The sequence below is a fragment of the Otolemur garnettii genome, unplaced genomic scaffold, assembly GCF_000181295.1.
Source record: "Otolemur garnettii isolate 467f Iridium unplaced genomic scaffold, OtoGar3 scaffold00001, whole genome shotgun sequence".
Classification (NCBI taxonomy): Eukaryota; Metazoa; Chordata; class Mammalia; order Primates; family Galagidae; genus Otolemur; species Otolemur garnettii.
The window spans coordinates 33,928,599-33,945,991 of NW_003852396.1; the positions used below are offsets into that span (position 1 = coordinate 33,928,599).

A 17,393-nucleotide genomic window follows, 5' to 3' on the forward strand; every position below is an offset into this window, starting at 1 on the left:
TTTCTTCTGCAAGTTTACTCAGATTAATGTTTAATCTCTTTCTACCATCACACTCTAACCACATTTACTGTACTTTGCCCGTTTTCTGAAAGAGAAAATGTTAAAACCCACATAGCTAAAGGGAGAGGTATTTCATCAGACTCCTCTTTAAGCAGGACATCTTCTAGAGGAAACACAGAAACCTGAGAAATATATTTTTCCCAAAGTTCAAAACATCACTGGTGAAAAACTGTGTATGGTGAGAAGAGTTTCACACATTCAGGTTTCCCCCTGCCCAGGTTTTCTGGTATCTTGTCATGATCTGATATGGCTAGTGCTTTGTCTCAGCTGCAATTCATTTTTTTTTTTAATTAAATGACAGCTGTGTACATTACTGCAATCATGAGGTACAGTGTGGTGTTTTCATATACAATTTGAAATATGTTCATCAAACTGGTTAACATAGCCTTTATGTCATTTTCTTATTGTGTTAAGATGTTTATATTCTACTTTTAGAAAGATTCACTTATACCTTTGTAAGATAAACCATAGAGGTGATCCCATGAATCAGTTGTAATTCTGATACTTCAGGAGAAATACAAGGCAAGATGTGGGGTGAGTTCACGGAGTCAAGGTAGAAGAAGAAAACAAGGATGGATATGAAATCTGTGCAAGTTCTGGGAAAGGAAGAAACAATGAACACAGAGAACACCTTTGGGTAAAGGAGTTTCCCAGTAGTCCATCGTGATTGATCACTGAGCCACACCCTGTACATTCCATATGAACATATTAGCTCAGTGAGCCCCTCATCCCTGGACAAATTTCAACAATATATATATATATATAGATTTGAGCACAGAATGTACCTAAAAGTAGATGTCTTGTTCCATTGCATTAATCTCTGAATTACTCAGGGTTCACTACTGCAATAGAACCAATAAGCTCTGGACGTTCATAGAAAGATATTTAAAGAATTGTATCACACAATTATGAAGGCTAGCAAGTCCAAAATCTGTAAGGTGGACCAACAGGCTATCCAAGAAAGAGCCAATATTGAAGGTCAAGTGTGAAATTCACCTACTTATAGTATTACCACTTGTTTTGGAAAGGTCAGTATATCATTTTATTTAGGCACATTTTGGCGATCGTAAATTGAGCTGCAGTAAACAGTCTAGTGCAAGTTTCCGTATCATAAACAGATTTTTTTCCTCAGGTGTAGATGCCCAGTAATGGGACTGCAGGATCAAATGGGACATCAAGCTTGAGTTCTTTGAGGATTCTTCATACTTCCTTCCAAAAAGGTTCTTTAGTTTGCCATCCCACTAGCAGTTTAAAAGTGTTCACATCCACGCCAGTATTTGCAGTTTTGAGACTTTGTGATGTGGGCCATTCTCATTGGGGTCAGATGGTATCTCAGGGTGGTTTTGATTTTCACTTCTCTAATACTTAGGGATGATGAGCATTTCTTCATGTTTGTTAGCCATTCGTCTTCTTCACAGAAGGTTCTATTCATAGCTCTTGTCCATTGATATATGGGATTGTTGGCTTTTTTCATGTGGATTAATTTGAGTTCTCTATAGTTATCAAACTATCTCTATAGTTATCAACTTATAGAGTTCTCTCTAGTTATCAAGCTTTTGTCTGATTCAAAATAAGCAAATATCCTTTCCCATTGTGTAGGTTGTCTATTTGCTTTGGTTGTTTCCTTTACTGTACAGAAGTTTTTCAGTTTAATTAAGTCCCATTTGTTTATTTTTTTTGTTCTTGCAATTGCCATGGCAGTCTTCTTCATGAAGTCTTTCCTCAGGCCAATATCTTCCAGTATTTTTCCTATGCTTTCTTTGAGGATTTGTATTGTCTCATACCTTAAGTCTAGGTCTTTTATCCATCTTGAATCAATTTTTATGAGTGGAGAAAGGTGTGGGTCCAGTTTCAGTCTTTTACATGTGAATATTCAGTTCTCCCAGCACTGTTTATTGAATAGGGAGTTTTTTCCCCAACGTATGTTCTTGTTTGGTTTATCGAAGATTAGGTGGTTGTAAGATGTTAATTTCATGTCCTGGTTTTCTATTTGAATCCAAATGTCTATGTCTCAATTTTTGTGCCAGTACCATGCTGTCTTGACCACTATGGTTTTGTAGTATAGCTTAAAATCTTGTATGGTGATGCCCCCAGCTTTTTTTTTTTTTTTTTTTTAATCATTAATTGCTGCCTTATCTACACAGGTTTTTTTCTGGTTCCATACAAAATGCAGAATCATTTTTTCCAAGTCATGAAAGTGTAATGTTTATATTTTAATAGGGATGGCATTGAGCAGGTAGATTGCTTTGAGAAGTATAGACATTTTAGCAATGTTGATTCTTCCCAGCCATAAGCATGGTATGTTCTTCCATTTGTTAATATCCTCTGCTATTTTCTTTTTCTTTTTTTTTTTTTTGAGACGGAGCCTCAAGCTATCACCCCTGGGTAGAGCGCTATGGCATCACAGCTCACAGCAACCGCCAACTCCTGGGCTCAAGCGAGTCTCCTGCCTCAGCCTCCCAAGTAGCTGGGACTACAGGCGCCCGCCACAACGCCTGGCCATTTTTTTTTTTTTTTTGGTTGCAGCCCTCATTGTTGTTTGGCGGGCCCGGGCTGGGGATTCGAACCTGCCACCTTAGGTGTATGTGGCTGGCGCCTTAGCCGCTTGAGCCACAGGCGCCGAGCCGCTCTGCTATTTTCTTTGTTAGGCTTTCATAATTTTCTTTAAAGAGGTCCTTCACCTCTTTTGTTAAGTATATTCCTAGGTATTTAATTTTCTTTGAAGCTATGGTGAAAGGATTTGGGTCCTTAATTAGTTTCTTATCTTGACTGTTACTGGTGTATAAAAAGGCAACTAAGTTGTGGACATGGATTTTATATACTGAGATATCAGTGTATTTTTTGATGACTTCCAGGAGTCTTGTGATTGAGTCTTAGGGGTTCTCTAAGTATAAGATCATATTGTCAGCAAAGAGGCAGTTTAACCTCCTCTGCTCCCATTTGGATGCCCTTTATTTCCTTGTCTTGTCTAATTGTATTGGCTAGAAGTTCCAACACTATGTTGAATAGTAATGGTGGAGGACGACAACCTTGCCTGGTTCCAGTTCTAAGAGAAAAAGCTTTCAGTTTTACTTGATTCAGTAAAATATTAGCTGTGGCTTTGTCATAGATAGCTTTGATCAGTTTAAGAAATGTGCCACCCATGCTTATACTACTCAGTATTCTAATTAGAAAAGAATGCTGGATTTTATTGAATGCTTTTTCTGCATCTATTGAGAGGATCATATGGTCTTTGTTTTTGCTTCTCTGAATATGGTGAATAATGTTCATGGACTTGTGTATATTAAACCAGCCTTTCATTCCTGGGATGAAACCTACTTGATATTGATGTATGACTTTTTTTTTTAATTGAATGGTAACTATGTACATTAATGCACTTCTGGGGTACAGTGTGGTGTTTTCACACACAATCCAAAACACTTCCATCAAACTGGTTAACACAGCCTTCATGCCATTTTCTTAGTTATTGTGTTAAAACGTTCATATTCTACTCTTAGAAAGATTCACTTGTACCCTTGTAAGATAAACCACAGAAGTGATCCCTCCAATCCTCCTCCCTCCAACCATTCCTCCTCCCTTCTCCTTCCCCCCTCCCCATATTCTTAGCCTGTTATTAGGTTATAGCTTTCATATAAAAGCTCTAAATTAATTTCATAATAGGGCTGTGTACATTGGATACTTTTTCTTCCATTCTTGTGATACTTTGCTAAGAAGAACATTTTCCAGCTCCATCCATGTGAACATGAAGGACGTAAAGTCTCCATCTTTCTTTATGGCTGCATAGTATTCCATGGTGTACATATACCACAGTTTGTTGATCCATTCATGGATCGATGGGCACTTGGGCTTCTTCCATGACCTGGCAATTATGAATTGGGCTGCAATAAACATTCTGATACAAATGATGTATGACTTTAGATGATAAGCTGTAATCTCTTGGGTAGGATTTTGTTGAGAATTTTTGCATCTATATTCATTAGTGAAATTGGCCTGGAATTCTCCTTACTTGGGTAATTTCCTGGTTTTGTTACAGGGTGATGTTTGCTTCGTAGAACATGTTGGGGACACCCGTTCCTCCTCATTTTTTGGGAATAATATCTGTAGTATGGGAATAAGCTCTTCCTTGAAGGTTTGATAGAATTCTGGTGTGAATCCATTTAGGCTAGGGCATTTTTTGTTGGAATTTTTTTTTTTTTTTGTAGAGACAGAGTCTCACTTTATCTCACTTGGTAGAGTGCTGTGGCATCAGACAGCTCCCAGCAACCTCCAACTCCTGGGCTTAGGTGAATCTGTTGCCACAGCCACCGAAGTAGCTGGGGGAGCCACAATGCCTGGCTATTTTTTAATTTCAGTTTGGCTATGGCTGGCTTTGAACTCACCAGCACTCTACCCACCGAGCCATATGCACTGCCTAGAAGATTTTTTATTGTTTTTTTAATCTCAGTGCTTGAAATTGGTCTGTTCAGGAGCTTTATTCTTCCTAGCTAAGTCTAGGGAGAGGGCATGATTCCAAATATTGATCCATTTCCTTCACATTGTCAAATTTCTGGGCATACACTTTCTGGCAGTATTCAGAGATGATCTCTTGTATCTCTGTGGCATCAGTTGTTATTTCCCCTTTATCATTTCTAAGTGAGGTTACTAGAGACTTTACTTTTCTATTTCTAGTTAGTCTGGCCAAAGATTTATTTTATTTAGTTTTTAAAAAAACCAACTCCTAGTTTCATTAATTTTCTGAATGGCTCTTTTGTTTTCAATTTCATTGATCTCTGATTTAATTTTGGATATTTCTTTTCTTCTGCTGGGTTTAGGATTAGATTGTTCTTTTTTTTCCAATTCCATAAGATACCTTGTGAGTTTGTTGATGCACTTTCATTCTGTTTTTTGAATGTAGGCATCTAAAGGGATACATTTTCCTTTCAGAACTGCTTTTGCAGTATCCCACAGGTTTTGGTAGCTTGTGTCTTCATGGTTGTTATGCTCAAGGAAGTTAATGATTTCCTTTTTTATTTCTTCCTGTACTCAACTGTCGTTCAACAGAAGGTTGTTTAATTTCCATGCTTTTGTGTGGGGTCGAACATTTTTGTTGGAGTTGAGTTCCACCTTTAGTGCCTTTTGGTCTGAGAAGGTACAAGGTAAAATTTCAATTCTTTTGATTCTGTTCAGGTTTATTTTGTATCCTAGGATATGATCAATTTTGGAGAATGTTCTATGAGGTGAAGAGAAGAAAGTATATTCTTTATCTTTGGGATGGAGTGTTCTATATGCCTCTATCAAGCACAGTTGTTCTAGGGTCTCGTTTAAGTGCCTTATATCTTGTTTAATTTCTGTTTAGTGGATCTGTCTAGCTCTGTAAGAGGAGTGATAAAGTCCCCTGTTTCTATGGTGTTATAGGATATCATATTGCTCAGACTGAGTAAGGTCTGTTTAAAGACTCTGGGAGCATTTAAGTTGGGTGCATCAATACTTAGAATTGAAATGTCTTTTTGTTGTATTTTTCCCTTGACCAATATGAAATGACCATCTTTGCCTTTTTTGACTTTAGTTGCTTTAAATTTCACATGTATGTGAAAATAAGATTGCATCTCCTATTTTCTTCTCAATTCCATTTGTTTGAAAAATTGTGTTCCAACCCTTAACTCGGAGTTTTAATTTACCTTTTGAAGCTAGGTGTGTTTCCTGCAGTTAGCAAATGTATGGCTTGTGCTTTTTAATCCAGTCAGTTAGTCTATGCCTCTTCAGTGGGGGAATTCAAGACATTGAATGTGTGGTAGTGTTCTATTCATCTTATTTTGTGAGTGTCCATAGCTTAGTTTTATCTTTTGCATTAGGGTGGAAGTTAGGTACTGTCCTTTAACTTCTGAGTTCTTACTTTGCTTTTATCCATTGTGATGGTCAGTGTGTAGAACAGGTTGAAGTATTTCCTATAGAGCTAGCTGGTCTTGTTGTGATGAGTTTCCTCAGTGTTTGTATATCAGAAATGATTTGATTTCTCTGTCAGTTTTAAAGCTTAGCTTAGCAGGTTATAGAATTCTCAGTTGGAAATTGTTCTGTTTAAGTAGATTGAAGGTAGATGACTATTGTCTTCTGACATGGAAAGTTTCATTAGAGAAATTTGCAGTCACCCTGATGGATTTGCCCCTGTAGATCAACTGGCACTTACTCCTGGCAGGTTGAAGAACCTTTTCTTTTGTCTTGACTTTGGACAGGTTCATCACAATGTGTCTTGGAAAAGCTCTGTTAGAGTTGTGGTGACCTGGGAACTGCTATCCCTCTGAAAGGAGTATGTCAGAATCTTTGATAATATTTGGGCAATTTTCATTTACGAAATTCTCAAGTAAGGTTTCCATTTCCCTGGGGCATTCTTCTTCCCTTTCTGTGATACCTATAAATCATATGTTTTTTTTTTTTTTTTTGTAATTTTTGGCTAGGGCTAGGTTTGAACCCGCCACATCCAGCCTATGGGGCTGGCGCCCTACTCCTTTGAGCCACAGGTGCCACCATAAATCATATGTTTGAATGCTTCATAAAGTCCCATAATTCTGTCAGGGAACATTGTGCTTTCTCTCTCTTCTTTTCTGCCTCTTTAATTATCTGAGTAATCTCGAGAGATCTTTCCTCTACCTCTGAGATTCTTTCTTCTCCGTGGTCTAACCTGTTGTTGATACTTTCTATTGCATTTTTAAGTTCTGTAGATGACCATTTTAATCCATTCAGCTTTGCTATATCCTTTCTATATTCTTCATATCGTTCATCTCTTATTTGATTCTGTTTTTGGATTTCCTTTTGGTTATTTTGTAGTATATCAGTAGTTTCCTTCACTGTTTCCATCATTTCCTTCATTGTTTTCACCAAGAGGAAAAGAAAGAAGAAAATGGAAGGAAAGAGAAAAAGAAAAGAAAAAGGAGAAAAGGAGGGGGGACAAAAGAAAGAAATTGAAGCACACGAGAGAGGAAGGACAGGAAGAGAGAATGAGAGTGATAGAAGAAGGAGTATTAATGGGCATGTTGCAAAGGCTACACCTGTAATTCAAGGATTTTGAGAGGCTGGACTAAATGGGCTCCTCTAAATCAGGAGCTCCATACCAGCCTAAGTAAAGCCAGACTCTTCCTCTAGCATGTCAGATCTTCATCACTCCTGATCACATGCTGTCTCCTGTACCCCCCTAACACATTGTGCACCCCAAGCTACAACTCTGGGTAGGTCCCTGCTCCAGGTATGGTTGAGTTCTCTTTCTTTCCCCAGACTTACTAGGAAAGCTCAGCTGAATGATCCTTTCTAATCTACTATCTTGGTCTGCCCCCTATTGACCTTCATATTTTAGATCCATTTGGAGAGGTCTATCCCCATACTTCTTCCCAAGGCTTCCCATAACCAATTTTCTAATCCTTTTTCTTCCAATTTCTTCATTGTCTACCCAAACCATTCACCACCTCCCATGAGTTAGTATATACAACATATCTGGTCATTTCTCTTTCTAAGCAATATAAACAAGTCAGTACACTGCTTCATAATCTGCCCACCTAGAATCCTTCAACTAATACAGATCAAAATCAGATTTCACTTTTAGGAACTGTGTGCAAAATCACAGTTCACTTCTAGGAACTGTGTACACAAATAACACTATTCTTATTGCTTTTCTAGAATTATTTTTTTAGGTTCAATATAGTATCAGAGTAGAAATATTTTTGTTATGTATGGTACTTTTGTACTGTTTGGGTCAAAGTTATAAGTATGCCCATTATCCAGATAGTGTGTGTTGTCTTAGATTTTAATTTACCCATTCCTTCCTCTACCTTTTCACTACTTCATTTTTGATGAGTGTTATTTCTATATGTTCACATAACTGTTTATTGATTACTTCCATTTTAATAGTGAGTACATGATGGGTTTGTTTTTCATTCTTGCGATATTTCACTTAGAAGAATGTTTTCTAATTCCATACAGGTGACTACCAGAGGTATTAATTAGTTCATGATATACATATACCACATTTTATTAATCTACCCATGCATTGATGGACACCTGAGTTGTTTCTGTGTCTTTCCAATTGTAAATTGTGCATCTATAAACATTCAAGTGTTTTTTATAAAATGTCTATTTTTTCCTTTTGGTAAAATACCAAGGAGTGGGATTGGTAGGTCTACTTTTACTTCTTTGAGAAATCTCTGTGCTATTTTCCATAGCCCCACCAACAGTGTCTCTCCCCAATCCACTCTCACATTTATTGTTTTGTGACTTTTTCATAAAAGCTATTCTCACTAGAGTTAAATCTTATTGCTCTTTTGACTCTGCTATCCATTATGATAACCATGCCCTCTCACCTTGCCTTACTGTTTAAGTATCATCATTTTAGCCTATGAACCCTATGAGTCAATCATCCCTATTGCATGTAGGTTTTCCAATTTAGTATTAACTATCCCCACTGTAATTTCTGCCCTGCAGAGAAGAGCAATCAGAGCTTTTGAGGAGGATGTTGTTTCTTTCTTTTCACTCATGCTGCAAGGTGTGCCCTCTTGATCTTTCCAACATGGGTGAGCAAGTCTACCAATGTATTGATGGACATCTGAGTTGTTTCCGTGTCTTTGCAATTGTGAATTGTGCTTCTATAAACATTGAAGTGTTTTTCATAAAATGCCTTTTTTTCCTTTGGGTAAAATACCAAGGAGTGGGATTGCTAGATTGAATGGTATGTCTACTTTTGCTTCTTTGAGAAATTTCTCTACTATTTTCCATAGCCCAACCAACATTGTCTGAGTGTCCCTATCTCTGCCCCATCTACTCCAGCATTTATTGTTTTGAGACTTTTTGATAAAAGCCGTTCTCTCTGGAGTTAAATCTTATTGCTCTTTTGATTCTGCTGTCCATTGTGATAACCACACCCACCCACCTTGCCTTACTGTTTAAGTATCATCATTTTAGTCCATGAACCCTATGAGCCAATCATCTCTATTGCATGTAGGTTTCCCAATTTAGTATTAACTATTCCCAGTGTAATTTCTGACATGCAGAGAACAATCAGAATGTTTGAGGAGGATGTTGTTGCTTCCTCTTCACTCATGCTGCAATGTGTGCCCTATGGATCCTCCCAATGTGGGCGAGCAGTTCTCGAGCAACAAATCTGCTCTAACAATTCCAATCTTCCTAAGGTTTTTTTTTTTTTGGAGGGAGGGACAGAGTCTTACTTTGTCATCCTCAGTAGAGTGTCATGGTGTCATGGTGTCATGGTTCACAGCAACCTCAAACTCCTAGGTTCAATGGATTCTCTTGCCTCAGGCACCCAAGCAGCTGGGAATACAGGAACCTGCAACAATGTCTGGGTATTTTTAGAGACAGGGTCTTGCTTTTGCTCAGGCTGGTCTCAAACCTGTAAGCTCAGGAAATCCACTCACCTTAGCCTCTCAGAGTGCTAGGATCACAAGTGTTAGCCAGCATGCTTAGCCTTCCTCCTAAGATTTTGAATTCTTTCCTCTGCAGCATACCATGGTAGGTATGACATTTAAACTTCATTTAGTATAGGACATCTTTTAGTCCATGTTTTTGGCAATCAGTCAAATGGAGTCCTTTATAACCCCTAGAGCTGTACCATTAAATCTAAAATCTCTGCTTAGTGGTCCCACATTAATAAATTAAGCCTGATAGACTTTTATATTTCTTAACCCCTATCCCACAGCCTTAATATCTATGCTGGATGAAAACACATGTTTTCCAGATTGCTATCTGTATAAAGTATAAAAAACAATCATTTGGGAGTATGGCATACCATCTTTGTACCATGCTTGCTGAGGCTAACTATAAGTGTAGAAGGAAAGAGGGGTGGTAAGCATGGATTATGAGAATAGGCAGGCAACTACCTCAGGGAAGACCATTACAGTTTCCTCAGAAACAGCAAGCTTAATCTTCTGAAATGGAGAGTGAGGTGTGGTGGAATGTCTCCTTCTCCTGGCAAACAACATACCATAAATGTTGCCAGCTTCAACAGATCCTTTTCATATGTAACCATTTTGATTTTGCTAATTCTATTCCTTCCTAATAAATATCCCCCATTTTAGCAGAAGATACCTTCGAAATTCAATTTGCTTATAATTCAGTCACTTGCAGAATGAAATTGTAGATTTTGTTTTTAACAATCTCAGCTACATTAGAAAAAAGGTAGACATTTTTGTCACATATGTAGACTCTGTGCTGGCTCTGTGCTGGCATTTGGAATCCCTAAGACCATTCATTTCCTTTCCTAATTTGTCCAGCAACACTAGGAACTATCTAATCCCATACTTGCTATTATGACAAAGATAATGAAAGGTATCATAAACATGGTCATGCCGAATTTTTTCCCTTATAAGCATTTGATTCAGAGTATTTAGTAGTGATATTTTCCATACATATATTGTCACATCATTCCATGAATAATCAGGGTTGCCTTTACAGTGAAAAATAAAACAACTTATTGAGATATGAGTCACACATGGAAGTCTGTATATATTCGAAGTATACTGTTACCTGTCAATTAAATGTGACAGTGAAGAATAAACTTACTTTTTCTCCCCCCTAGAGCCAACAGATATGTAAGCATTTGCTTTTAAAATCCACAAGAAATTCAGACACTTACACTGGTCTTGCACACATGGATTGCGACTGGTTAAAAAATGCTGAAGCAGCATAGAAAGTCTGTCCTGCCTGCAGACCCTGGCCAAGGCCAGTAATAAAACTGCCATGATTCACATTCCCTGATCAGTAGGCTAGGACATTTCTTGCAGGTAATTCACAGTAGACTTTCTATCACATTCACAGTTGCACTGGATCCTGCTTGCGGATGATACTTTCTCTGGTTTGGTCTACCCATCTTAGTTCATTGTACTGACTTAGGCCACCCTATCTATGCCTGAGATTGTTTCCTCTTTGGGTTTCCAGAGAACATTTTATCTGAATACACTTATGGCCCTCTATTTGTAGCCCAAGCTTCACATTAGTGGGCCATTCATGGAGTATAGGATGAACTCTCCATTCTTGATACCATCCCCAAGCTGCAAGGGTCATTGAGTTTTTAATGGCAATTAAAAGACAGAATTTTATTATTGACTTCCCTTAAAGAACCTTGAGTTTTGGTTTGAAATACTTTCACAGTACTTGTGTAACTCTTAACTCCATTCCATACAGAGGAAATATAAGATTGTCAGGACATAGTATTTTATACTGTGTCCCTTATCTTATACAATGTATAAGATACTATGTCCTAACAATAAGGCACCTTCAAGTTCTAAACTGACATGATGTGTTTCTTGAACATGTTTTAAGAAACTTCAAAATAGGTTAAGAAATAGTAGTAAGAAGTTGAGAATTTAGAAAGTGATATCAGATAAAAGGATGTCTTGGAAAACAGAGAATGCTCTTCTGAACCCTTGAAATACTCCTTCACTATGTTCTCTGAAACTAAGGAAATTAGTTCTGTGGAGCAAGGAAGTTGAGGGGTTTGACAGTGTCATTTAACAAATGAACACAAGTGTTTTTTCTTAATTCCATGAGAAGTAAGTGGTACAAGTGAAACTTTAGCTTTCACTTTAAGCAAATTAAAAAATAGGTGAATGAAAATCAGTTTTCAGGCTCTGGGCAAAGAGATACTAACAGCATCTTTGCTGATCATGCAAGTAAAATAAAATAAAGATTATGTGTCAGAGGTCTACAAATCCCTAGGTTTTTCTGGGATCCAGATCTAGAGAAAGGAATTAGTACCTTAGAAAAAATTTAACTTCTGCAAGTGATTTTAATTATTCTTTCATACTTAGAACCCAAATGTGGTCAGTGTTTGAAGTGAGGAATGAGTGTAGGGTTTATGAGCAGAATCCCAGAATCAAAGTTTAGAGAGAGTGACTGATCTGGAGATGTGAATGGTATAGACTCATTTGACCTTGGGAACTGAAATAATCTTCCTTTGTTTCAGAAAATGAATATTTGATATTCATCAAGTCATTACTAGCTCAGGATCCCAAACTGATACATTAGGCTTTGTTTTAGGACAGAATTTTCTAGGAAAACAAGTTGAGATATCTTGAAGGATAAACATAGGAAAAAAGTAGGGAAGAAAGAGAAGTCAGAGGGAATCTCCTATGCAAAATGATCCTACAAAAAAACAGGAGACATGAAAACAGGGAATGTATATCCATATATAAGTATATAAATACTAAACAGCAAGGGGAAAGGTAATAAAACAAAACAAGACCTTTAAACACAACTACTATTGCCAATATATCTAACATATTAAAATTAACCAAGAGTAGTAATTTCAACAAACATAATATACAAACTGTATGGTGGACAAAATAATGACCCTCCAGAAGATCTCCTCATTCTAAACCAGAACCTGAGATTATGTTGAATTCTATGGCAAAATGGAATCAGTCCTTAAAAAAAAAGGACATTATTCTGGTTAGTCTGGATGGGTCAAATGCACTCAGAGAGCTTTTAGAGGTAGAAAAAAGAGTCAGAATAGGGCAGTGAGAGGAAATATAACTATGGCAGAAAGGCAGAAGTAACATTATTGGCTTGGAAGAGGAAGGAAAGGAGCTCTTAGTGGCTAGAAAAAGCTAGGAAACAAATTTTCTTCCCAAAAGACATTCAGCCTTCTCAATCCCATGCTTTTACCCAGTGGAATCTATCCTGCACTTCTGAATATATCTGTGTTGTTTTAAACCGTGAAGCTTTTTTATAGTAGCTATAGGATAATAATATATCCCAGGACCCAAAAAAGGGTATTTGTATGTTTTAAGTAAGTATGAAATATTTATGGACATTTTAATTCATTACTGAGAAAATTGAAAAACTACATTAATGAAGGGGATATGTCTTTTAAAAAATACTTATAATGTGATATACAGGATTATAATCAGATCAAATATTTCCATATTAATATAGAGATTCAATACATACATTAGGCAAATTAAGGCCCTGAGTGTGTGTGTGTTTGCAAGTTGAGAAACTGCTAGCAAAACATTCATGGGAATGCAAGGCGGTGAGAATGACTCAGAAAATTTTAAAGAAAAAAATGGGAAGATGTCCTCTCCTATCTCAAGTACAGAGAAAAATTTAATTAAATTTGTGTAGTATTGGTGTTCACTTATACAAATAGACTCATTAAAAAACAGTGAAAGTACAGAAGCATTCTCAGTCTTTTGAGAATTCTACCTCAACTGATTGTGTCTGATTGGTCTTTGTTTGAATTTCCAAGGGATGCAAAATCCACAGGCCTCTAAAACCCTCAGACTGCATTTTATCCCAGGAGAAAAGAGTTAATACAGCGACTTCAATTCCATGTGTGGGAGTAGAAAATGGAGGGGCCCATATAAGCTGAGTTATCTCCTGGAAATACGGGAAAATGCATAAATATTCCTTTTGCCTCTTACTAGAATATTTCTCAGCCTAAAATTTAACTGAGTTTTCACTAATCTTGTAAACTTAGAGACAGAGAGAGCCTGGTGAGTTGAACACTGGTCCACTCACTGGTCAGTTAGTGAGGAAAAAAACTCTAAACTGCCTCTGTGATTTTATCGAATAATAGAGCCTCTGTTTGTTCAAGGTACAAATTGGGGCTGTTCCCTGGAAGATATAACTATGGGTAAGAGGAGTCCTAACACTGATGGGTCTATCATAAGAAGATGACACTGGTGGTGACTCAATTTCACATGAAACCAGCTAATGTGACTAGTGGTACAGCAGAAATTTCAGGAGCAAAATGCTCTGTGGGTAGAGAAAATAAGGGCAGAATGGGCTTTGACTGAAGCCACAGACCTTGGTTAGGATATTTTCTTTGGGTACCCTTTACAGTGTTAATGATTAATGATTTATTTTTCTCCTCCTAAAATGTATTCTCTGTAACTCAGTGTGAATGTGCTTCCTATTAGGAGACAGTGAATCTATGCTCCAAGAGGTTGAAACGCAATTCAGCCTAAACTGTAGAGACATTTTTGGTGTTTCTTAGTCTCTTGGTTTTCAAACTATAGGAGGTCATGTAACCAGCATTTTAAGGGGGACAAGACTATGTTGCTCTATGTTATTCAGATAAGAACAGTATCTGTTGGAGTTCAGTCTCTATGAGATCTAGGGACTTGACCTAGAGCAGACTTTCAGAGAACTGCCTTTGGGCAGGGAGAACCAGTTGCCTTCTCTTTGTTAGATGTAACATGTCAATTTAGACTAATTATGGGCTCTGCTGATGGCAAAGCTATGAGATGGAAGCTCACTACGTAAGCTCCCTGTGACTCAGGACTTGACAAAGACATCACCAAGTCCTATATAGCTCTATCCACTCTACTTTCCTTATCCACAAGGCTATACATCCCTGCTAAACACAATCATATAGAGCTGTTGTGACTTGCTCACAAAATTCACTGCCTGTCATAAAAAACATTTTAAAAGACCTTATAAATTTGTTGAGGAAGGTAAGACCCCAACATGGCTCAAGTTCTATGGGGCCTCTCCAATGCTGGGCTCCCTAGTGTCAATTTCCTGATTCCCTTTCCTTCCCTTTTCAAAGTACTCCATAAAATAGATGGTACAGGATGAAATATCAGAGGGTGTTTTCAATGCCAGAGCCGCCTTGATTGGCAGCCTCTATTTAGTACAAAGCCAGAGATTCCCATATCCTGAGTCCAAGCATTGAAAACACTGGGATACAACTTTTTGTGTGTGTGTGTGCAGTTTTCACCTGGGGCTGGATTTGAACTCACTGCCACCGGCACAGGGGGCTGGTGCCCTATCCTTTTCAGCCACAGGCACCGCCCCAGGTACAACTTCTTAATTATTCTTTCTTTCACATCTAGGATATAAGAATGTGCTCTGTGTGCCTTTGCTGATAGCACCAGGTATTTTTGGAGGCATTATCAGACTCACCAGTAGAGTCATCTTTCCTTCTAACATGAGGGAACAGAGATGCTAAGAGGTTTAGGATGTTGCCTCTGAAGTCATAAATTACTCTGAACATGCTGTTCCCTGCTTGAGTGAGGCTAATGATGCTTAACTTGACTCTGTGTGCTTCTTTGTCCCGTCCTGCGGGACACGGTTATTCGTGGGGCGAGGGGGACCCAGCCTGTAAAAGAATAGGCGAGAAAGAAGGAAGCGAGACCAAGCAGATTTCTTGTCAAGGTCCCATTTAATGGAGGTAACAGGTCAGTTTTTATAGCATTCAGAGAAGACAAGAGGTGGGGGGCAGAGGAATGCAGGAGGTAGAGCTTGCATCAATCTCCTGCTGGGAATGTAAACGATGTGTCTGAAACATTTTATGGCTTCTCTGGGAAGAACAGCTCCTTGTCTGATAAGGGAAAAGCAGCTCCTTATCTGATAAAAGTTAGCACACTCTTGGGGGTGGGGATGGGCGGCCATCTGGTGTCATTTGGCTCCTGACACTTCTTGATAGATACTTTCATATCCACATCCAATTAAGTATACATTCTAATTTGTCTATATTTTAATCTTTGTGGAACTAAACTCCTAAACCACCCACAGCACTTTTCCTTCTTCTTCTGTCATTATTTTTTCTCCTGCTTTCTTTAGTTATTTTATTAGACCCAATGTCTAAAACATATTTGCTCTAGAAAAGTTAATTTTTCCTCTTTCTTCACAGTTCATTTTTATCTTATTTTTTTTCATTAATTTTAGTATTGACTCTTTCTTTTCTGCCTTCTCCTTTCTCTCACACTTGTTTGCTTTTCCCTCTTTTGCACTTGGGTTTATCCTAAGTAACCTGAATTAAGAAAGAAACACAGGTAATTATGTTTAATCATAAACAATTACTGGCTTACTATCATAACCCTCTTGCATGGTTTATTAATACATATATAAAGATATGAAGTAGGGCCAAGGGAAAGAGAAGAGGTGACAGCCAGTTGGTCATCCATATGACCACTTCCTAGGGACAAGGAGTGCTTCTATTGTGGGAGCTCTGAATGTGACAGTTGATTTCTCCAATGATTTGTTCAGTACCAGAGTAAATTGTTAGCCTTCACAGCCTATTCTGGCAGTTGGTTTGCTTTCAGGTCTTGCAGACCAGACAATTCCAGACTGAAGGGAACATGTACAATTTGAGCTGCTACAACCCCAGCTCCTTTACTCTTGTTGGAATACCTGGCCTAGAGAAGTTCCACATGTTGACGGGGATTCCCTTTTTTGTCATCTATGCTGTGGCTACTATGGGCAATAGCATCCTCCTCTATCTCATTGCAGCTGAGCACAGCCTCCACGAGCCCTTGTTTTTCTTCCTCTCTTTGCTAACCATCAGCAACCTCATCTTGTCCACTGCCACAGTGCCCAAACTACTCAGTAACTTCTGTCTTGGCTCCCAAGAAATAACCTTCTTTGGTTGTCTCACTCAGATGTTCTTTCTGAACTTCAGCTTTGTAGTGGACTCTGCCATCCTGCTGACCATGGTGTTTGATTGCTATATGGCCATCTGCTTTCCCCTGGGATATTCCACCATTCTCACTCCACAGATGGTCATCAAGTTTGCAGTGAGCATCATTGTGAAGAGCTCTTCTGTCATTCTGCTGGCCATTTTTCTTCTCCAATGATACCCTATAGCAGGACACATGTCAGCCCACACACATACTGTGAGCATATAGGTGTCTCATGTCTGTCCTCTGTTGACATCTCTGTCAACATCTGGTATGGATTTTGTGTACCTGTCATGACTGCCATCTCAGATGTGATCTTCATTGCCGTTTCCTATGCCTTCATCCTCCATGCTGTCTTTCAGCTTTCGTCCCAGGGTGCCCGCCAAAAGGCCCTCAGTACTTGCGGCTCCCATGTGTGTGTTATCCTCATGTTTTACACACCTGCCTTCTTCTCCATCCTTGCTCATCGCTTTGGGCACAGTGTCCCGAGAAATGTGCTCATCCTATTTGCTAACCTCTATGTGTCCATCCCTTCCACTCTAAATCTTGTAGTTTATGGAGTGAAGACAAAGCAGATCAGGGACAAATTTATTCTCCTCTTTTTTTTTGTAGAAGTCACAATGAGTAAACACTGAAGGACATATTTAGGTAAAATTGACCCATAACATTGGAAGCTACACATAACATAGGAAAATATGAAAATAAAGCTGCAACTGCTGTTAATTTTCGCATTCTAACCAGGTAGAAAGTATTGGCAGGAGAGAGAGGGCATTGATAGAATTTTTTTTATCTTGCTGTCAAAGATTTGAAGAATACCCTCATGGACTACAAAGATTAATAATAGTGAAATAGTGAATAGTGAAAGTTGTGCTGGAACTTTAAGCAGTGGGTTCTTAGGTGGTCAAAGAGTTGAAAGACATGGGCAATGCCTGTGGCTCAAAGGAGGAGGGTGCT

The 17,393-nt window shown here is 38.3% G+C and overlaps 1 protein-coding gene across 1 annotated transcript; it reads left to right on the forward strand.

Annotated features, from left to right (window-relative positions):
• Positions 1 to 16,121: 16,121 nt before the first annotated feature.
• Positions 16,122 to 17,074, forward strand: LOC100964089 (olfactory receptor 52H1-like). The gene is given in 2 exon segments (XM_012808100.1): positions 16,122 to 16,611; positions 16,614 to 17,074. Coding segments are annotated over 2 exon segments (951 nt in total).
• The last annotated feature ends 319 nt before the right edge of the window (positions 17,075 to 17,393 follow it).